General features: G+C 58.1%; 1 protein-coding gene and 1 long non-coding RNA gene across 7 annotated transcripts in view; one reads left to right on the top strand and one right to left on the bottom strand.

The window, feature by feature from the left end:
* Window positions 1-21,842, bottom strand: part of SYNPO (synaptopodin) — a 35,871-nt gene that overhangs the window by 3,192 nt on the left and 10,837 nt on the right. For 2 of the 6 annotated variants that reach the window (XM_036424645.2, XM_045576836.1), the window contains exon 2: window positions 4,502-6,846. In XM_036424645.2, the coding sequence (XP_036280538.1) occupies window positions 4,502-6,846 (2,345 nt within the window). The other 4 variants (XM_045576834.1, XM_045576835.1, XR_006740726.1 and 1 more) reach the window with 4 other exon arrangements.
* On the top strand, window positions 9,041-18,851 carry LOC118711511. The gene is made up of 2 exons (XR_004985725.2): window positions 9,041-10,845; window positions 17,789-18,851. It is a non-coding gene; the product is annotated as an uncharacterized LOC118711511 (long non-coding RNA).

Genomic DNA, 21,842 nt, shown 5'->3' on the forward strand with positions numbered 1-21,842 from the left:
CCCCATAGGGTTGTTGTGAGAATTAAATGAGATAACTAATGTAAAGAGTATTACATGTGATTTCCTGGGAGAAAGAAAGTGCTCACTAGATGTCATTCATCATAAAGAAATACTGGGGGGATTCACATGAAACTAACCAAAGTGGTTCGTTAGGAAATGGGGTGAGTGGGGCAAAGCACACCGCCACAGGGGTGGGAATAAGGCTTTATGTACTACTTTTTATGTAGGTTTAGATTTCTGAACCATATGGATGTATTATCTATTCTAAAATTAAACATTTTTTATTATTATTAAGGTTGGGCTTAGGCAAAGACTCTCTCAGCCCCAACTCCATTGCCATGTTGCCATGGCCGCCTTCTCATTTTTCCTTGAACATCTTGAGCAGGAAGGAAGTTCCCACTGACAGATGGAAACACAAAAGGAAGTTGTGTCATTCCTCTCTAGACAGCATGCTCCCCTCACTGGACTTCTTTTGACATGAGGTGGGTAGTGTGGACATCTTTAAGCTTATAAATTATACTATCATATTTATTTCCTGCCTACTTAGGGACTTTCCAGTCTACAAGGCTCAGTCTCATCATTTGTCTATCATTAGATTCTCACAACGGACTGGTGACATAGCTGGCATTATCACACCCATTTTCCAGTGGTGAAGATGAAGTTCAAAAATGTAAGTAACTATCCAGTATGTTCTGCCCACTAGATAGAGTGTGTGTGTGTGTGTGTGTGTGTGTGAGAGAGAGAGAGAGAGAGAGAGAGAGAGAGAGAGACTGCTGCTTGAAGGCTATATCATGCTTAAACAGTCTGAACTGATATGAAAGTGTAGGGAGTGGGGATCCTTCCCCAGCATGGATTTGCTAAATCAATTTGTTCATCCAATCAGATCCCAGCAATAAACCATTCCACTCAGGCTTCAATCCAATCCAAATTCATCACCAATCATCCCTCAGAGTCCAGAACTAGCCAGTCCATTCAGTGCCTCCTACTCAATATCTCATAACATCCATTCTTTAATTCTGTCAGCCACATCCAAGCCCTTCAGCCTCTCATCTGATCAAGAATCGAATTTATCCCAATCAAAAGCAAACAATGGACATAAAGTATCTGTTTTCTCCAATGTAGCGGCTAGAATTTGAGCCTTCTGCATGGAAGGAGAAAAAGGCCCAGGGGTGGGAAGGGGTTGTCTAAGGTCACATAGGAGTCAGGTACAGATATGAGACTAGAATCCAGTTCTGACTCTTGGTGGCAGTTTGTACAGCAGTCTGGACAGTTCTTCACGGATGGTAATGCTCGAGTGACCCTGGGCCTCAATCACCCAGTAAGAAAGTTAAAGCCCAGCAGGGATCCACCCCTTATACTCCCAGGATCAGAGTTGTTTTTACATTAGCCAGAGACGCTGGGAGCTGCTCTGTCTGCGCAACATCCCAGGAAGCTTGCTGTCAGCCCAGCTCAGGGAAGCAGGGCCAAGAGTTCATGATCAAAGCCCATCAACACGCATTGAGGCAGAGCAACCAGGGCTCTTTAGCCAGAAGAGTAGTCTGAGGCAGGGGGAGCTGAGGTAATTGTCTGAACTCTCTAAGGGTTGTCTCTGCCTTTGGTGGCCACAGGGGGAAAGCTAGGGCCAGCAAGTGGAAGGAATAACGGCTTCTATTGGAATGTTGGGGGCAGTGGTGAGCAGCTCCTCCTCATTTGGAGGTGGGCCAGAGCCTGACCTCATCGGAATTGCCATGGCTGGATACTGACTGTGTGTGTGTGTGTGTGTGTTTGGGCGGAGGGGGAAGATGCATAATACAAAAAGGCTGCAGGAAATCAGAGCTGTTCACTTTCTGGCAAAGATCTCAATGCACCCTGAATTTCTGTATATATCAAAACTACTTTGAAAAGCACTTGAGTGAAAATTCACAAAGTGCATCACTTAACCCAGCACCAGCCCCAAAGCAGGGCACATGAGTGGGGTGCAGGCATGAGGAGAGCAAAGTCAGACAGGAACTGAGACCAGACCTAGCTCCCAAACTGCCTTTTGAGGTTCTTCCATTGCATGGAAGGGGAAACTGAGGCCCAGGGGTAGGAAGGGTTATCTAAGGTCACACACAAGTCGGGTGCAGATCTGGGACTGGAATCCAGGTCTGACTCTCGATGGCAGGATGTTCCTCTCCAGCAGGGGCAGAGATTCAGTGTTATCTGGAGGCAGGTGGTGGTGAGTGTGGGAAATGGCCAGATTTACATTGTAGGGAGAGGAGAAGGAGACCTGAGGGAACAGGAAAATGCATTTCAATTCCACTTTTAAAGAGCTCAAACCAACCTGAACTGTAAGAGGTTGTGGATTTTCTCCAGGTTCTACAGTCTTTTTAGCCAAACTCTGAGGAAGGAGAAAACAGGGGAACGTGTTGTCCATTGGGTTCTGACATCTGGGGAAGAGAGAGGGCACCTTGCTTCCAAGCCAGCACACATCTGTGTGTGCCCATGGCTGATCCAGACACACAGCTGATGCAGGAAGCACAGGAGACACTCCACACGTTCACACATAACCAAACAGTCCCATCCCACTTCCCAGGTCGGAATCAGGGAGGAGAGAGACAACCCTGACCACCAGCCGGTGAGCACGGAAGAAAGGAAGCAAGACAGAGTTGAGGCAGAGTGTATTGAGAACAGGAGAGAAGACAAAGTGGGTAAGAGCTTGGCCAGCCTGGCCGCAGGCGCTGCAGGATGGAGGGCGGGCTCTTCCAGGGTCAAGGGAGTGGGTCTAGGGCAGGCGCCTCACTCTGTCCTGAGAGGGGGCTGCATGGAGCTGCTGAGCTCACTCAAGGCTCCCCATGCATGCCCCTGCATTCTGGGCAGAATGAACTCACTGGGAAGGCACCCGTTCCCATGGAGATGAGCCCGGAGCTCAGGAAAACGGCAGGCTCAGCCCAGCATGAGCACCGCCTCCACCACCCCTCTCCCCACGGGGAGCCCAGAAATAGGGCTGGAAAAGAGTCAGTGGGTGGTGCTCGGGCCCCAGCCTTGGGAATCTTCCATCTGAATTCTGCCTCTTGCCTCTGTATTCTCTCACCCCCCACAAAGCCTGGTGTTGGGGGGCTGCAGCACATAAAGCTTTCAGAGGTGGTAAAGTGCTCATACTACTGCGGGGAAACTGAGACCCAAAGGTACACATGGAGTCAACTCTTACGTCCCAGCCTTTTCCTCAGATCCTAAAAGTCTCCTCCGTCCCATCTCCCTGAGCTGAGTGCTCCCGCCCCAGCCCTTGCCCCGCTCCCACTGCCCTAGCAATCCTGCCCCTGAGCCATTCCAGTCTAGGCTTCTGATCTCTTGGCTCCTCCAGCAGCTCATTCCAGCCACGCCCTCCCCAGAACCACCTTGCAAACATCTCATCTCCATCTGTCCTACAGCAACTGCCCATCTCCTTCCCTCTCCTCCCAGGGCACTGTCATCACTTCAAGGCCTTTCTCCCAAAGCACCAGCCTGTCTCTCAGCCCGCACAGACTGACACACCTGGTGGAGCCTTCATTGTGTAACTGAGAAAACTGAGGCCCAGGGCGGGAAAGTGACTTGGCAGAAGTCACTCAGCAAATGAGAGGCTGAGATGGACCAGACCCTCCTCTCCTGCCTCTCTCCCACTGAATGGAGATGGCTGCTTTCAGTCAGGCACATCTTGGCTGAGGTTGCAGCCAAAACAGCCATCGGATGCATTGCCAGGGGACTCTCCTCGCTGCACAGCCTTCTACAGGGCTCTCTGTCTCTCAGGGGTTCCCTGGGACCTCCCCTACCCCAGAGCAGTGAGGGCAAGCCAGGTGGAACCAGGGTGGAGGTCTGGGATGAGCTGCTTTAGCTGTCCCTTAAGTGGAGCCAGGTGTTTGGAGAAGGCGTGGAGGCAGCTGACAGAGGGCAGGAGAAAAGCATCAGACAGCAGTGGGCTAAGTCTTCATCCAGCAGGAGAGAATGCGGAGGCCGAGGCAAAGCTCTCTGAAGCAGCGGAGAGGAAACGGTGTCCGGAAGGCAGAGGCGGAAGAGACAGACCCGTGGAGTAAGAATCCAGCAACAGGTAGAAAGGTGCCAGGAGCTGGGCCACATGAGGGTGGCCCCGCTGTCCCACAGGCTCTGGCAGGGTGTTTGCTCCAGAAGCCCGTGTGAAGTCCCCTTCCGGGCCATTCCCAATAGCTCACAGAGGCCAGAGGAAGCCCCAGCCTCATTGGCGCCTGCCTCCACGACCCTCCTCCCGCCCGTCAGCAGGCCTTCTATCCCTCTGACATGGAGTCCAACCACCCTCCGAGCAGGGAACTGGCAGCTGCAGCTCAGAGAGGGGAGGGACTTGCCCAGCGTCAGTCACAAAGCTGGCCGTAGCAGCATCAGCCCTTGAGCCCCGAGTCCCCGTACTCCTGACTCTCAGCCCTGTGCCATTTCCTGCCACACTGCTTTCCATCCTGCCCTCAGAGGTGGGGCCCCGCCAGGCAGTGGGATCCCTGTGGGTCCGTTACTTGAAGCAGAAGGAAGGCTTCCACACCTGAGCCTCGATCCCGACATTCCGGGTGTTGAAGGAGGGCCTGGGGGCTTGCTTGGCGCGGGGAGACCAGGCTCTGGAGGGAGACACGGGGGAGATGTCGCTGCTGTAGGTGGGGCTCACGGCAGTGGGCTGCAGGCCGTCCTGGCCCGAGGCTGTGTAGAGGCCTGGCGAGGAGCGGGAGGGCCGGGGCAGGGCTGGTGACCGCGGGACGGTCGCCTTGGGCAGGCTGGGCGCCAGGTCCAGAGAGCTGGGCTTGGCGGGTGAGGCGGCTCTCGGCGAGGCCTTGGTTGGCTCCTTGATGGGGGAGAGGACAAAGAGCGAGGGCCGCAGCTGGTAGGGCGGCTGCTTGGTGGGCTCCGGGCGCAGGACCCCGTTCTCAGGCAGGTAGCCGTGGTAGAGGGAGGCGGGCGGGGTCCGAGCCGGGCTTCGGGAGGCCACGCGGAGGCTGCCAGGGGAGTACTTCCAGGACGAGGGCAGGGACATGGTGGGCGAAGGGCAGCGGGCCAGCTCGGCGTGGCCCGAGGACTCGATGACATACTTCTCCATGCGGGACTGGCGGCGGGCGTAGAGCTCTGCCCCTTTCCCCGAGGCCTCGGACAGGTTCTGGTTGGGTTTGGGCTTCGGCTTGGCCTGTATGCGCGGGGACTTGAGGCAGGAGGCCCACTCGGGGACGGCGTTCTCGGCCGCGGTGGGGCTGTCCCTGTCTCTGGGCGCCGCCGGCTCCTGCTGGAAGTTGGAGGCCTCGGCCCCCAGCGCGAAGGGCTCCTCCTCCCCACCGGCCTCCCCCTGGTCTCTCTGCCTCCGCTTCTCGTCGGCTGTCTGCACCAGATCCAGCAGGTCTGGGTTTGGCGTCACCTTGGGCTTCTCCACGAAGGTGAACATGGATTTCCGGCTGCTCCTCCGGGCCATGGACTCCTCCAGAATCCCTGTCTTGCCGGCGGGAACGGCCTGGCCTTTCACGTGGGAAGGCTTGGAGTCAGAGCTGGGGTACAAGGCGGAGTAAGAGGGGGGAGACCTCACCCGGGAAGCCTGGGGAGCCGTGGACAAGGTCTCGGCGTACGTGGGGGGTGGGGTGAAGTTCCCCACGGGGCGCCTCTCCAGGGCGGGGCTGCGCTGTGCCACGGGCCGCCTCTCCACCATGGGGCTGTGGGACATGGCGTGTCTCTGCGGCCGAGGGCTCCTGTCGGCCATGCTGGGGGGCTGGGAAGCCGGGGCCTTCCCCCCGAGATGTCTTCTCTCTACCATGGGGCTCCGCTCCATCGGGCCAGTGCCTCCTGGTGCCTGGCTCCCAAAGGGCCTGGCCGTCCTGTTGACCACGGACGCGGGCTTGGCCAGCGTGAGGTGGACCTCACTGTACATCTTGGTGGGCGTGGTGGGGGTGGTGGCCGCCGCCCGCCCCGGTGTCTCCTGTCCTGCTGACACCGCTGGGGCGCCGGGCTGGACATCGACGAGCAGGGAGCTGGACATGAAGCCTGGGCCCGGGGACCCGGAGCTGGGAGCCGCTTCTCTGGGGAAGGTGCCGCTGGCGGCCGATGGCGCTGACACCTTGTCGGTTAGGAGTGTGCTGGGTCTCACCTGCTCCCGGGGTTGCCCGCCGGCGCCCTGGGTGCTGGGTGTAGAGTCTGGCACTGTGCCGGGCGCTGGGAGCTGAGCCTCCGAGGAATTGTGCTGACGGCTAGAGAAGGGCAGGCTCTGAGGGGTGCCGGCCGCCGCCGGGTTCTGGTTGACGTCTGTGGCTGGCGGGTTGTGGCTCTCGTTAGAAGCTGGTGTGATGAGTGCGGCACTGGGGGAGGCCAGGTTTTGGTTGACATCTGGAGCTGGGCTGTGGACCTCAGCTGGAGGCGGGGTGGGTGGACTCTTCTGGGTCTCCCGGTTCTGGGACAGATGGAGCCCATTGGCCGTCAGCAAGGCTGCGTTCTCCTTTAAATAGACCACCAGGGGCACCTCTTCCTCCTCACTGGCCACCTTCTCCAGGTGCCGCAGCAGGCTGGCTTCCTCTGAGCACCCCTCCATGCTGTGACTGGAGACCGCTGGGTCCGGGCTGTGGCCGGGGGGGCTCCTCGGAGGGCCTGGCTCGGGAGGCGAGGCGGGACTCACGCTGAGCCCTGGGGCATGGCCTGTGGGGCTGCAGGAGGGCGCTCTCGGGGACTCCTGGCTGGGCTTCTGTGCCCGCCGGCCGTGGCTCTCCAAGGTGAACTCGTTCACCCTCTGCCGGCGCCTGTTGAAGAGCTGGACACCTCGGGAGTTGGAGCTGGGAGGGGTGGTCAGCTGGGCTGCGATCTGCTGGCTCCGCGCCTTGGCCTCTTTCAGGTCCTTCTCGGTGAGGCTCGTGCTCCGGCCCAGCGCTGCGGGGAGGGAAGGAGGCCGGGTTAGCAAACGGGAATGCAAAGCCACAGGGTGCACAATGGACAGACGAACAGACAGTCACCGTGACCCCCTCCCACAGATGACCTCTTCCTCTGGCATTTTGATCTTTACTCCCTGTTTCTCGCCTCATAAAGATCCCTGGCCCAGCCATCACGGCCCAACTCACACGCCACCAGCTGTGTAAACCTCCCTGAGGACCATATCAGAATCAGCCAGCCCCTCAGTTGGAGCCCGCGGGTTGCTGATCCAGTTCTCAGGCACACTCAGGAGAACGCTTCACGCTAGCAGTCCTGGCCCCTCTGTAGCCTGACTCCTTCCTCTCTCTCACTAGGCTGTGCCCTGCTGGTTTTCTATTTGCTGAAAATGCCAAGTTTGTTCCTGCCCCAGGGCCTTTGCACTTGCTGTTCCCTCTGCTTGGAATGATCTTCTCCCAGGCAGCATTCCAGGTGGGCTTCTTCTTACTATTCAGGACTTATTGTCACCTCTCTGGAGGGGTCTTTTCCTGTAACCAGCCCTCTCCTTTTCTATCCCATCTCTTTTTTATTTTCTTCATGGCATTCACCACAATTCACAATTATCTTCTTTATCTGTTTCCTTGTTTACTGTCTGCCTCCCCCTTATCCCCTTCCACTAAACTCTAAGGTGACAGTGACCTTGCTTGGCTGGCTCAGCTTTCTAACCCTGCCCCTAGCACAGAGCCTGGGCGCTCAGCAAGCACGACTGAATGCACAATGAGCCCGGGACACGCTCTTGTGCCTTTCTTAGGGCCTTTACACTGCCAAGCCCATAGCATAGTCATTAGCATGAACACTAACACTTCTCCTTTTAGAACAGGCAATGCATTCACATGATCCAAAAAAAATTTAAAACATAAAAAAGTACACAGTGTTCAGAGACAAAAAGCACACAGTGAAAAGCGTCCCTCCACCCCGAGCGCCCCATCACAAGTCAGGTAACAACTGTCATTGGTTTCTTCTATGTCCTTGCACGGTTTCCTCCCACTTTCGTGTAAACAATTATTTTTAAATTCTCATACTGTAATATAAAAGTAATAAACGGGGCTAATTTCAGCAGCAACTCGACTGGAACATTGCATTGCTTCATGTTATCCTCACAGGAACACCAGGGGACAAGCATTCCTGGCCCCTGTTCTACAGAAGCAGAAAGTGAGGTCTGGAGACTTTTAAATAACTCGCCCAAAGTCACAGCAAAGGGTGGCAGAGCTGGAGTCAGAACAGGTCCCTTTGGGTCCATAGCCCATGCTTATTTCAAAAAGTCCCCTTGGGACATTGGGGGAGCACAGTCAAAAGGGCTCAGGTTCAATCTGGAGCTAGAGTCCAGGGCCTGAGGTCAGGGGGCAGGCTGTAGTCAGACCCCTATTAATCTGCAACCCTTTCTCTGTATATCCCCACTGCCCACCTGGCACACAGTCGGTGCTCAATTTATGCTCTTGAACAATGACTAAAGAAATGGGTGCACGAACAAACGGGCCGATGGACAGGTGGAGGGGACAGGCAGGATTAGCAGCTCACTCAGTGGCTGAGAAAATTCCTCCCCACCCACCCCCACTGTGGGAGCTAATTAGTTCTGGAGGAATGTGACCTGGCCCTTCCTCTCCCTTGCCCTCATTAGTGCTGGCCGTGACATGCTGAGTGAGTGTCCCGGGACTGTTTCTAGGTATCCTGCCAGCGAAGCCCAGAACTCAGGGACTCTCAGAGCTCGAAGGGCCCTTCCAGAGGGGCAGTTTCACCCCACCCCCATTTTAACAGATGAGGAAACAGGTCCAGAGAGGGGTGCAGGGAGAGCCCCCAGCAGGGACGCCACACACAGCAGTGGCTGCAGACAGCAGTTTCACTGGGACCAGGCCCAGCAGCCACAGGCTGTCCGGCCCCAACCTGCTTTCCTCTTCCCATCAGGATGTGGTCCCCCACCACCAGCATCACCCCAACAGACACCCCCCCACACACACGCCTGCGCCCACCTGGGGGAGGTTAGGAGGGCCCTGAGAGGTTGCTCGGCTCATGCAGCGCCCACCTCCTCTGCTCTGCTTAGAAACCAGGCCTCGTGCCCAGATCCAGGCTCTGCCACGTGCTAGCTGTGTGACCTAGGCAAGTCACTGCACCTCTCGGAGCCAGTTCCTCACTGAGAAGGGGATGAAGCCCGGGTGCGTGGGGGGAGGCCTCGGACTACCCTGGATGACATGGAATCGGGGACCCACTCTTCTCCCTGGAGGGGTCAGAGGCGGTTCTAGCAAAGGAAAGTTACTCCACAGACCAGGGTCCTGAGAGAGGCGGCGGCCTAAGGCCACACAGCAGGGGATTCCAGCATTCTCGGGGCAGGGGGCAGGGATTATTGCCCCAGATTACAGAGTCTCAGAGAGATGGCTGTCACTGGGTCCAGTTCCTGCTTCCCTAAAGCCATGCCCCTGAGGGTGCACACCTCTCTTTACACACTCAGTCGACATGGAGCTCACTACCCTGAAGAGGTGCCTTCCACCTACGGACACTCCTCAGCTGGAAAGCTGCTCCTCACATTACCTTCTGCCCCCGAACGCCGCCCAGAGACAACGCTTCGTCCCTCCAGCCCTGCAGAGGTTCCCAGACAGAGCACGTCCCATGAGGCACGGTCCGGTCAACGTGCCCAGTCCCACCCACGCTTCTTAGGACACAATGGCAGCCACCGTCACTAACACTGGCTCTTCCTGTGGGCCTACACGTGTGCTTTACACGGGCTGACCTATTTCACTCCCACGACAACCCTATGAGGCACCAACTATTGTCACCCACTCTTCAGTGATGAGAAAACGAGGTTCAGCGAGGGGAGCCGGAAAGGAGGGGAGCTGGCTCTGCGTGACTCCCGACAGCACCAGCCCTTCTGGCTGGCAGGTTCCCTCAGGGCGAGGCTCAGAAAGCGTTTCAATTTGAACAACAGGGGCTCCAATCGACCCTGCACTCGCCCCTCCCACTTCCCTGCTTCAGTCCTGTCCCCAGGCTGCTCCAAAGGCCATGGATTTAGAAAGTCCTCAGCTGGTGGGGCAGGAAGGCCCTCGGTGGGATAAGCTGGCCTGGACGGCTTAGAGAGGGGAGGGCTGCAGAGCAGGCGGTGGGCCAGGACCTGGGCTGACCCCAGGGAGACGAAGAGGCCCCCCCACCTTCCCCGCTGTTGTCTCGGGACAAGAGGAGCATGGCAGACAAGGCCAGGGGCCGAGAAAGCCCAGCCTCTGACGAGCTCCCGTGCCTTCCACCCCAGCCCACAGTGACTCCATGGAAAAGGAATGTAGCAGAAGGCTTGCACCAGACCCAGCTAGCAATCCAGATGAGTTTTGCCACCCTGCATAAACAAAGCTGAAAGCAGGGGCCAGGCCAGCTCCCGGCACCCAGAGTCCCCAGGGCAGGGCACGAGGGAGGCAGCTCCATCCAGAATTCCTCAGACCGGGGAATGGCCACCCCCGGCAGTGCCCAGCCATTGGGCCCAAGCCTGCACTCCCTGGTGTCAGACGGGCAGGAATGGGCGCTTCACTGAGCCCCCTACCTGCCTGATCCGGCCTGCACCTGTGCGAGTCACAACAGCGCCCTCTCCTCTCCTCTGTGCTCTGCACGGCCAGGCTGGGCGCTGGCCCCTGAAAGGCCCACCTGGACAATGGAGCAGGAGCTCTGAGGACGGGCCTTAGGAGAGGACGAGGTAAGGGCAGGTGCAAGGAGGGGCTGCCGGAGGAAAGCAGGGGGCAAGGACCAGGATCCACCAGGGTTCAAACCCCAAGTTGGGGAGGCGGACAGGAAGCCCTGAGGTGGACATGAGAATGAGGATGCAATGGGGCTGTCATTACTGAGCCCTTCCTACAGCCCAGGTGCTGTGCTATGCCCTTTGTACTCCTCTTTTCAGTCTTTCCCACAGTCCCCCAGAGAGAAGACTGTTATTCTTCCCAGTTTGCAGATGAAATCAGAGGTCAGAGAGACCTGCCCAGGGTCAGACAGCTTGTAAGGAGTAGAGCTGGGATTCAGAACTCAGAGTCAGGCTGCTGAGTCTCATTTCTTAACCACTCTGCCTTCCAGACCCCGACTGCAGGGGGAGGAGCGGGTAGAGGCTCCAGGCCCTCAAACCCCGTTTCCTCATCTCACCAGCAGTGCCCTGGCAGTGCCCTCTCCCCTGCATGGTCAGCTGCCAGGAACGACTCTGGCTTTCTCCCCCTTATTCCTCTGGGGAGAAGAGCTGAGGCAGAAATGATTGCTGGGACGTGAGAGACGAGGTTGGGAAGGATGTGTGTTGGGGTCCGAGTCCTGAGTTCTAGCTGTGTTCAGGCAGGGCAATGCCCTCCTCCCCTCAGCATCTCTGCAGACAGCAGCCTGCTCTGTCCACTGTCAGGCCCGTCTGCACAAAGGACCCGCAGGAGGGAGGTGGGGCAGGGGAAGGGAGGCGAGAGCATAAGGTCAGGACAGGGAGAGAATTCAAGGAAATGTGTCTTCACATGCTGCCGTCCATGGGAGTATCCTCCCCGGTGGGACGGGGGCAGGAGGTGGGAACAGAGACTGGCTGAAGGCAGCCCACTCTGGCTGCCCGGGAGGCTTGGCAAGGGGACAGGTAAACAGGCCGGGTAAACGGCCCCCCTGCCAGAGTCAGGAAGGGACCAATGGCTGGCCGCTGCACAACCTCTGGGGGCAGGAAGATGAACCGGGCTGAGTAATGGTCTGGCCACCTTGCCAGCCCCTGCCCCACATCCTCCCCGCTGAAAGGAGGAAATGACACAGCTGTCATCCTCTGGAGAGTTCCCCGTCCCTGCCAAAGCCCTGGTGAGTGCAACCTGACGGTCCCGGCAGCCGGCCAGACCGCTCAGGGGGAGGACAGTTCATGCTATGGTGTGAGGGACTGCCAGGACAGAAGACAGGCCTAGAACAAGGGTGGGGAGCCCCAGACCCAGCTCCAGCCTGGCCTCTCCCAGAGGGGTGCCCAGAGGGGAACTGAGACCAGAGAGGGGTGCCCTAGGCCCTACCCCACACGCCCCAAACCACGAAGGCCCCTCCGAGAGCTCCTCGTACTCACTGTGGCCGGGTCTTCCCTGCCGCCCCGTTCCCCTCCGGTGCGGAGCCGGCCTTGGCTCTCACAGCCTCTGGGAACGGCAGCCAATGGCCTCGCTGCCGGGGAGAGAATCCCACATCGCCAGCAGCGCGGAGGAGCTGGATGTGCTCCTCTCCTCCACACATGACTCAGCCCGCTCTTTATCAGGAAAACCGATTTTGCAACAGCCTTTTATACGGCCCCTCCACCCCCAGTCTCTTCCCCCGTCAATCTACCCACTCCACGCGGCCAGATTCATCGTCCCCCGCCCGGCTCCCCTCCCGTCTCTCTCCTGCCTCCCCAGGACGCGGAGGATCCAGTAGCAAGCCCTCCCGGTGGCATGCGGAGCCCCTGACGTCAGAGCTGCCTGGGAGCGTGTACCTGGCTCCCGGTGCCCTCGCAGTGGCCAGAGCGGTCCGATGGCGTGTGGCTCCCACACCCGCCCCGGGAGTTCCTGCCTCTGCCGCGGGGTTTGCATGGACACCTCCCCCGGGGAGCCCTTCTCTGTCTCACATCCTCCTCGCCCCATCCCCGGCCTTCCCACCCATCCCAAATGCCACCAGCCTCCCCAGAACTCCCCCTGACCCCCCAGAGCTTTATCGGCAGCTCTCAGTTACCTCATCGCTTCGCACATTATTCATTTTACGGAAAGCTGCCCTTCAGGGTGTGCTCACCACACGCCAGGCCCTCACTTCATTCCCAGCCACCCATGGAGTCCCAGGCCCCCATCCCTGAGCCAGAGGAGAAACGGCTCAGGGCGGCCAGCAGCTTGCTCCAGGGATTCAAATCCAGGCTGGCCCAGGGTCAGGTCCAGGCCAGGCTGCCTCCTTCCAATGTCTGGCTTTGCAGCGATTTGGGTCTGAATCTAATTTTGCCCCACAGACTGCAGGAGCTCCCACTGCGTCGCCGCTGTTCCTCCCTGCCCCCCACCTTCCATGGTGCTCCCAGTGATGAGGATGACGACAGCCAATGCGTAGGGAGCACCAGCTGCTGCCAAGCTAAGGGTCGAGCCTGTATTTTCTCTCATCGAGTCCTCACAGCAGGTCATAAGGGAAGCTCCCTTATGCCATTGGACAGCGGAGGAAAACGAGGTCCGGATAATTAGCAAGCTCACCCCCGGCTGCAGCCAGCGAGGGACCTCACTGATCCCAAGCCTGGACACCTCCTCCTGAAGAGCTCTGCCCGCGAAGCACACTCACTCCTCACGCACTGCCCCAGGCCCAGCTCAACTGCCACTTCCTCCAGGAAGCCCTTGTCAATCCTTTCCGATTCCTAGACCAGTGCTCTTCTGCTCAACCTGGCCTATGGGCCTCAGAGCGGGAGGACTCAGTGGCAGAAACAACAGGTTGAGAAAGCCCAAAACCAAGGCTGAGGGGAAGGAGACGGTGCCCAGCTCCCGACGCCTCTCTGCGGACAGTGAGGGGTTTGGGGGGAACTGAAGACAGTGGCTCCCACGTTGGCTGCGGCCTTGGCTGGCAGCTATCCCCACGGGCCACACGCACTGCTCCCCGTGGCCCACCAGGACCCTGCTGTGGGGTCCACCATGGCCCTCCTGCCTTCCCCTCCGGCCTAAACGTTAATCTACAATTGGATTCTCAGGGACTTGGAAATGGTGCTGCAGAGAGAGGCAGGCCCAGCCGAAACCGGTTTGGCTCCGTAGGTAGAGCGTCGGTCTGCGGACTGAAAGGTCCCAGGTTCGATTCCGGTCAAGGGCATGTACCTTGGTTGCGGGCACATCCCCAGTAGGGGGTGTGCAAGAGGCAGCTGATCGATGTTTCTCTCTCATCGATGTTTCTAACTTTCTATCCCTCTCTCTTCCTCTCTGTAAAAAATCAATAATATTTAAAAAAAAAAGAAAAGAAAAAAAAGAGAGGCAGGCCCAGCCCCAGGTGCACAGCAAACTGGAAAGGGCTGGTTCACCCAGAGCCCAACCTGGGCCCCTCCACCCCCACCTCCCAGTCCAGCCCTGCTGAGCCAGCCGCCCCAGGCGCTCCCTGCCATACCTCCCTTCCAGAGGAAACTCTTAAGCCAGGAGACAAAAGAGGCGGTGAGCTGGCAAGGGTGGCGGTAGGGGAAGGGATGCTTTCGCTTAAACCCTGCCTCTGCCAGGGGCAGCGCTGGGCCTCGGCCCCCAGCCCAGGGCCTGGCACACGCTGGGCTCTGTACAAAGATGCAGCTCCCGCTCCGGGCCCTGGGGTCTAAGCGGCAGCTGGGCTCCATCTTCAATGAACGCCCCGCGCTCGGCAGAGGCTGTCCCCCCGCGAGGGCTTAATAGCCAAGTGTTGACTAGATAAATGACTGGAGGATGAGCACTCTCACCGCCCAAATCCACTCATCCGGGGAGATGAATCCTAGATTCATCTGGATCCCAGATTGTCTAGAGTCCACATCAGAGATCTAGAGGGTGGCTCGTGGGGAAAGCGGAGAGACCGGGGGAGTAACAAGTCTGTGGGGTGAAGAGGGAGATGAGACCTTAAACCACCGTGTTAGACCTAAAGAGGCAGAATATTCCACTAAGTGCTGGGAGAATCTAGAGCCTCAGAGTGAGAGGAGTTAGGATGAAGCAACCTGGGAGGTCTTCCTGGAGGGGGTGGCATATGCCCTCTGTCTTGAAAGATAGAGATGTAGAAGCATTCCCAATAACGGCGGCCCAGCAGAGGCTGGAAGGCTCAAGGCAATCTCCTTGAGCCTCCCACCCCCCAAACCAAGGCCAGGGGCACAGAAGGGCACCTTGCAGAGGAGCCCACCGGGGGTTTCCAGAGGCTGAGGGTGAACGGGTTGGGCCGCGCAGAGTTCCCTGGGAGCTCTGACTTTAGGGCTCATCGTGCCCAGAGGCCAGAAGCACTGAGCTGGCTGCCCCAAGACTCCGAGGGGTGAGGGGGGGGGGGTGTTACATAACCTCCCCACTGCCGAGGGCCACTGATTCAGCTGGGACCCTCCACCGCCTCCGCTTCCACCTCCGCAGCCTTAGCCGTCTGTCTCGGCTGCTTCCCTCTTAGGGAAGAGCCGCCCAGCAGCCAAGAGCGGAGGCCAGCGCCCTGTGGTAAATTCCCCACATTCCTTCCTCGCAGAAAAATAAATAGCCCGGGAGAAGAACGCAGGAGGAATGGCAATGACGCCCCAGCCCCAGGCGCGCTGGCTGGAGTCACAGTGCCCAGCAGCACCCAGCGCCCAGCGCTGGGTAAACAGTGGAGGGAACCGGACCTGGGCTGAGGCTGTGTCTGCTGCTTCTGCACAGGAGGTGTCCTCACCAGCAACCCCCTCCCCTGTCTACTTCCTCCCCCACCAGCTCCGACCCTGGAGGCTCCTCCAGGCTGTGCTCACTCTCTTGGGGTCTCAGCTCGCCGGGAATCCGCCCCTCGGCCATGGCAGGTGGCCTTGGTAGGCACACTTGTCAGGCGCCAGGCAAATGTCACTTGTATTACTCAGAATGCTGCTTATGCTCAGGCTGTTTGTCTCAGCGCTGCCATTACTGTATCACGTTGTTCGGTCTCACAGTTTGTAAAAGGGGAGTACCTGACACTGCACAGGTGAGAAAACGGGGGCGCAGGAAGATCTGAGGGTTCACCAAGGCTATTTGCCCAGTGAGTGGTTGGCAGTTTCCACTCCATTTCTCCCTCTCATGTTCATGCATCGGGCCTGCCCCCCACCCCAGTTCTCAATCACTACATCCAACCAGAGTGCAGCCTGTTCCCAAGGCATGCTGTGCAGCCGTTAGTAAATCCCTTCCCCTCTCTGAGCCCCAGCTTCCTCGCCAGCACACAGGGACGATGGTCTCTGCTTGTCAGACCCACTGCGGAGCAAACTAAATGAAGACATTTCTGTAGTGTACAGCACTGTGCACTCCTGAGAGGGATGTCACTTCAGCCTTTTGCACAACCCACCTCTGGATAGCTCTGTACACCAGGGAAGGGCTCTGTCTGTCTGTCCGTCTCCAGTCCTCTCTGGGTCTGGTCTCCCTTTCCTGCTCAGCCCAATCAGGCACAGCACAACTACCCTCACCCTCATCCCTTCACCCCCCAGAATCCTCTCTGCAAGGTGACCCCAGCATCACTGTCCACCCAATATGCTGAGGCAGAGAGGACAGGGTTTGAATGCCGGTTCTGCCTCCTGCTATGTGCGGGTCCAGGACTCCTGGGAGGGAAGGTGCGGCCAAGGTCGGCTCCCATCCCCGGGCACACCGCCCTGCAGCCCGGAGGGCGCTGAGGCCCTGGGCGTGCGGAGGCTGCTGACCCTGCCATGCCCCCATGCCATTTACTAATTACCAGCATGTCTGGCTCCCCTCCAGCAGACGTCTGTGCCAGCGGAGAGGCTGACTCACCCGGCCCCGCCGGCCCCTCGTCCCTCCAACGGCAAAAGGAAAGCAGACTGGAGGTCAGGAGAGTTGGCTCCAGTGTGCGTCCTGCCACAGCCTGGGTGCGACCCTGGACTGATTCCTGAGCCTTTGGGCTTCGTTTGTTCGAGCATTCTAAGAAGGGACTGGCCTGGACCAGTGATTCCTAGAGTGGGGTGCTTCCACACCGCTAGTGAAAGTGAAGGGTACAGGTGGTACCCTGATCACGAAAACCTTACTAGTCATGTAGATTTCACTTGTGTTTTGGGAAAGGAGCATAATGAACACACTGATCCTGTGAACGGTACATTGCTGCTCAGGGAGATGTAAAAGTGGATCTCTCAGTAACAAACGTTAGACAAGCTAAAGACAATCAGTAAGATAGGTGGGTGCCCGGACTCCGTCATCGGCCACTACTAATCGCTCACCAGCTGGGCACTGCTCACAGCCATGATGAGGGACAGGCAATCCCTGCTTGCACTCTACTAGGGGAGCAAGATAAATATTTGAGCAACTAGACACACAATCAGGTGGTAAATGCTATAGAGAAAGATGGAGCAGGGACTGGCGGTAAATGGAGGCGTGGTGTGCAACACATCACTGCAACGTCACATCTGAGGGAAGAAGTGAAGAAGGTGAGAGGGAAGGAAGCATGTGCACGTCTGGGGGAGGAGAGCCGGCAGAGGGAACAGCCGGTGCTAAGGTCCTGGGGCAGGTGCTCACCGGGCAGGTGTGAGGATGGTGCACGTCATGTGGAGGTCGGACACGAGTGAGGAAAACAGATTCTCGAATGGCCCTTCTGCCTCTGCCCTTTGGGACCTCAGGGATCACCTGCATTGCTACCATTTGTACACACACATACACACACACACACACACACACACACACAACCTGCAGCACACATGCATTCTCAGTAGCTTCTCTATGCTGCCGTGAGCTGGCTAGAGGTAGCACATGCTCCCCTGCACACATGCCCACGCACAGAGGTGCTGTTTGCTTCCCCCCTGCACTACACGAAGCAGAGTGTACACACACACACACACACACACGCACGCACACGCAGAGCATAACCCCACACGAATGTGTGTGCACTGAGCACCCACAGGTGTGCACGTGGAGACACACGGGTGCTCAGGCGGTGGACTGGCATGGATGCACACGCAGCAGGTGCACACCTTGTGGGAGGGCACAGGTGCCCCCTCCTGCCAGACTGCCCTGTCTCCAGGTGAATGAGTTACCGGACCACCCCTGCCTGGAAGGCACATGCTATGGAGGATGGTGAGAGATCCACGGTGTGGTTTCCATATGCGATTCTCCAGCATGTTTGTGCCTCAGGCACGGTTCCCTTTTCCGGGGGTGCGTTACTATCTGCGCCTCATGCTCAGATGTCCCTGTTGCTGTGGAAAATGTCCCCTTTTCTAACACGCCTGCAATGAAACGGATAAGCCATGTAACATGCCTAGCTCAGCACTGTAAATGCTCCCAGCTGCTCCCACCATCACTGCTCATTGCCGTCATCCCTGGCTTCATCGTAGGATGCTCGGGGCAGCTGAAGAGCAGGAGGAAAGGGCTGCATTGGGAGCTGCAGGCCTGGATGTAAGTCTCCAACTCGTTATGAGGCCTCCCGATCCAGCCCGAATCAGAACCCCGCAGAACGCATCAGGGAGTGTGCCCCAAATGCAGATTCCTGGGCTCCGCTCCAGACCCAGCACCTCGGAATACGCGTGTGCACAGCCTCCCAGAAGAGTTCTGAAGTGGTCAGGTTGGGGACCACTGGGCTTTAGAGCCCACGATTTTATAAACGTGTTTGTAAGCAAATCAACACACAGGGAAGTGCATAACGTTAACAAAAAATGCACTTGAAAATAGATTTTGTACATAAATATAGCCATGATTATATACTAGCCCTTCAATACGCACGACATTTTAATGGTCTCATAGCATCGACACATCCGTCAGAGGCGGAAGCAGAGCAGGAATAGTTACAGAACTTGCCAGACCAGAAGGCTGATGCAGAGCAGGCCCAAGGCGCCTTGCAGAAGGCAGGTCTTTGGCTCGGCCCCCTGAGATGTGCCCCCTCTGGCCTCACCACCTCATCCCATATGGTTCTGACTTCCTGCCCTGGGTGAACCTGACCTTTCACTCCAGGTTTACAAAAAATCTGCACACACATGACTTCAACAACTCAAGGTTCTCAGAGAACGAGGGCCACCCCACCCAGTTAGTGCCCTTCCAGTCCTAAGGACCTCCTCCCTGAGCAGTGCAGGGTGTTCCCAAAGCCCCACCTCCACATCTGCCATTTGATCCGAAACGCTCCTTCTGTGCCAGCCTCGGTTTCCTCTTCTGTAAACGGGCCTCCTAGTTCCTACCCCGCAGGATGAGTGGGAGGACCGGGTCTCATGTGCAAAGCACCCAGCACAGCGGGTGTCAGGCCCGGCACCCATGCTTCTGTGACGATGGAACACCACGAACTCGCAGGCTGGAGCGAGCCCCTGGAAGGCAGGGGTGCGCTCTCATTTACCAGTGTTCCCACCCCCACCCCATGTGACACATGCTCCATAAGAATGTGCTGATGCACGAAGACACGATATCGCCAAAGCCGCTCTCTGCTAGTCCTGCTTACCGTTGTATTTCGTGACCCACTTCCCAGCGTGGGGGCTGCAGGCACTGCACAGGGCCGGTGGGGGCCGGAAGGGAGGGGCTGTGGCTCCGGGGAAGCGCCCGCACCTGCCAAGGCCGTGACGGGGGAGGCCGTGTCCGGGGAGCCCTGAACGTAATCCTGTGACTCAGAGGCATAAATAATGCACCAGCATGTTCTCCCGCGGCCACTCGTTCCGCTAAGAATAGCCCTGGCTACCCTTTCAGGGATCCCACGGCACAGAGAGCAGGACATCGAGTCAGGGACAAGCAGGGAAGGCGGTCGCTAGGCTCTGGACCTCCCTCCAAGCTCATCTTCCCAAACCCGTGAGACAGGGGACCCTGGAGGTCAGGCTGAACTGCTCTTCAAGGCTCGTGGTCAGGGGCTCTCAAGGGACAAGGGTGGGGCCTGAGGAGATGGAGCCCCCTCCCCCTTCTCCCACCAGAGCGGTTTTATCTTCCCTTCCCTCCGGACTCCCATTCTAAAGAAGCCCAATCCTCCAACCCGGCCCTCCACCTCCTCCTGCTCCCTTGTCAGGTGGTGAATACATACAGAGTGGGTTTATAAGTACAACTTTGGAGAGACGGGAAGACTCCAAAGCTTTTGATGCTATTTTTTTTTTTATTTTTTTTTTTATTTTTTTTCCTGTTTAGAAATGACCGACCTAATGCACATGGTAATTACTCCGGGGTTAAATTGCAGATTCTGAGTCAGGAGGTCTGGAGTGGGGCCTGACAGTCTGCATTTCTAAGGGGCTTCTGGGTGGGTGGTCCTGCATCCATGGGCCCTACACATAGAAAAACTAGAGTATTTCTCTTTAAAATAGATGGAGAAACTGAGGCCCAGCGGGGAAAAGGGATGTACCAAGAGCACAGAGCAGAGCTGGGCTCAGAACACAGTCCTCCTGATTCCCCCGAGGGTTTTCTCCTAGGAGGGCTTTGAGGTTGAATCGGAGTGGAATAGGACAGGCTGTGGGAGTCGGTCCAGGGACAGGCCTTCCTTCTGCCAAAAGCTGAACCCCTGGGTCCACAGGCGCCCACACAGGTGACAGAAAGTCAGACCGCAGCCTCCTGCCCAGGAGCAAACCCTCCTGGAAGGCAGGCTGCAGCAGGTGCCGTTAACGTGCAAACCAGACCAATGGGGAGGAGGAGCAGGCCGCGCACGCCACAGTGAGTCAGTCACGGCGAAGGCTGGGGTGCAGAGGGGCCCTCAGCAGCCCTGTCAGGATGGCATCAAAGGAAAGAAGAAAAGAAAGGAGGCAGGACCAGCCTCCCGCCTCCCAAACCAGCACAAGGAACAGCTCCTCTTCCCTAGGATGGGCCTCAAGGCCCTTTGTGCAGCCCCCTGTTCCTTCACACACACACACACACCACCCCATCCCCGCTCCTCTGAGGGTGCTTCCCCCCTCAGCCACACTGGCCCTCCTTCCAATGCTCAGACAGTGCCCAGGTACCTCTCACCCCAGGGCCTTTGCACTGGCCGCTGCTCTTGCCTAGGCCCCTTCCTCCCCTCATCCTTCTGTTTGTCCCCTTCTGGTCTGTCTCCAGGTCTAGGGAGGGCTTGTCTGCCCTCAGAGGCCACATTCCTCTGCCACCGCACCCTCCGCCTCTCCTCCAGACTCCCACCAGAGTGGTAATTCCATCGTTATTTGTTTTAGCAGCCGTCTGCCTCGTCTGATCCTAAGCAGCCCCCACAGGGCAGGGATCTCGGTCGTCATTTCTCTGCTATGTCTCTGCCCCCACGCCGTAGCTGGGCCTCAATAAATACCTGTTGGCTGAATAAGGGAATAAATGAATAAAAACACTGCTCACGTTACTACTGCAAAGCCCTCACCTCTGTGGTTTCAAGTGACCTCCCTTCCCCAGGAGAGGTTGTACGGGACCTGGATTTGCAAGATTATCCGGGCACACAGCCCTCGCTCTGCCCTGCCACCCTGCACTGAGCGGCCCAGGTCACGTGGCCTCTCTGACTGCGGCTCAGGCCCTGCTGGTGGGTCTGTGTGAGAGGCGGGACCGGAGAAACCTTCTGAACGCTTAGAGAGCTTTCACTGGTGGCATTCCTCTGTCCTCGCTTGAGGCTCAGCGAGGGAAAGGGCCTCGTTCAAGGCCATACAGCCAGTGTGTGGTGATGCCAGACCCCCCCCGGGCACAGCTTAACGCCAACAGCTGAGGTTCGGGCCCACCCAGGCTGGGTGAGGGCACCATCTGCCTGGAGGCTGGGCAGGAGTGGGGGAGGCAGAGGAGAGGAAGGCTGGGAGCATTTAGCCTCAGGCCCAGAGCCAGGGTGGGGTGGGGTGGGTGGGGCCCCAGCGGGAACCCTGAGTGGGACCTGGCAGCTGGGCACGGGGGAGCCAGCTGGCACAGGCTGGGTGGCAGCATGCTGGCTCTCCGTGCGCGTGACAGTCTATTTTTTCATCAGCACCCTTCCCATCCCCCAACCCATGTGCCCTCCCAACGGGACCGTAGCAGGAATCTTCACTAAGGCCAGGCCCCCCTTGGGGATGGGTGGCCGGGTCCCCAAGTCCCTCGCCCCATAGTGCCCATAAGTGCTAAAGCAGCCGGGGGCAGGACAGGAGACCCAGAGAATAAAGGTACCTCCTGCTTATGACCTTGGGCCTGTCCCTGGACTCTCTGACCTCAGTTTCCCCCATGGGTACAGTGACGGGAGGCTCGCCAGTGATAGGAGGCTCCACCATGAGGCTGGAGCCCACTCATGAGGCCCTGGCAGGGCCTCCCAGGCCCACAGCACTGACGCCCACTCATGAGGCCCTGGCAGGGCCTCCCAGGCCCACAGCACTGCCAGGCACACCTGATCCTCCCTGACCCACTCCTGAGGGAGGAGGGAAGGGGGGAGAGAGGCTGGCTCCAGGGCCGAGCTCAGAACCCCAGGACTTTACCTCACGTGTTGTTGACATGTAAAGAAATTGGAAGACCCCTGGCACAGAGTCCATT

This window comes from Pipistrellus kuhlii, unplaced genomic scaffold (genome assembly GCF_014108245.1).
Source record: "Pipistrellus kuhlii isolate mPipKuh1 unplaced genomic scaffold, mPipKuh1.p scaffold_m20_p_8, whole genome shotgun sequence".
Classification (NCBI taxonomy): domain Eukaryota; kingdom Metazoa; phylum Chordata; class Mammalia; order Chiroptera; family Vespertilionidae; genus Pipistrellus; species Pipistrellus kuhlii.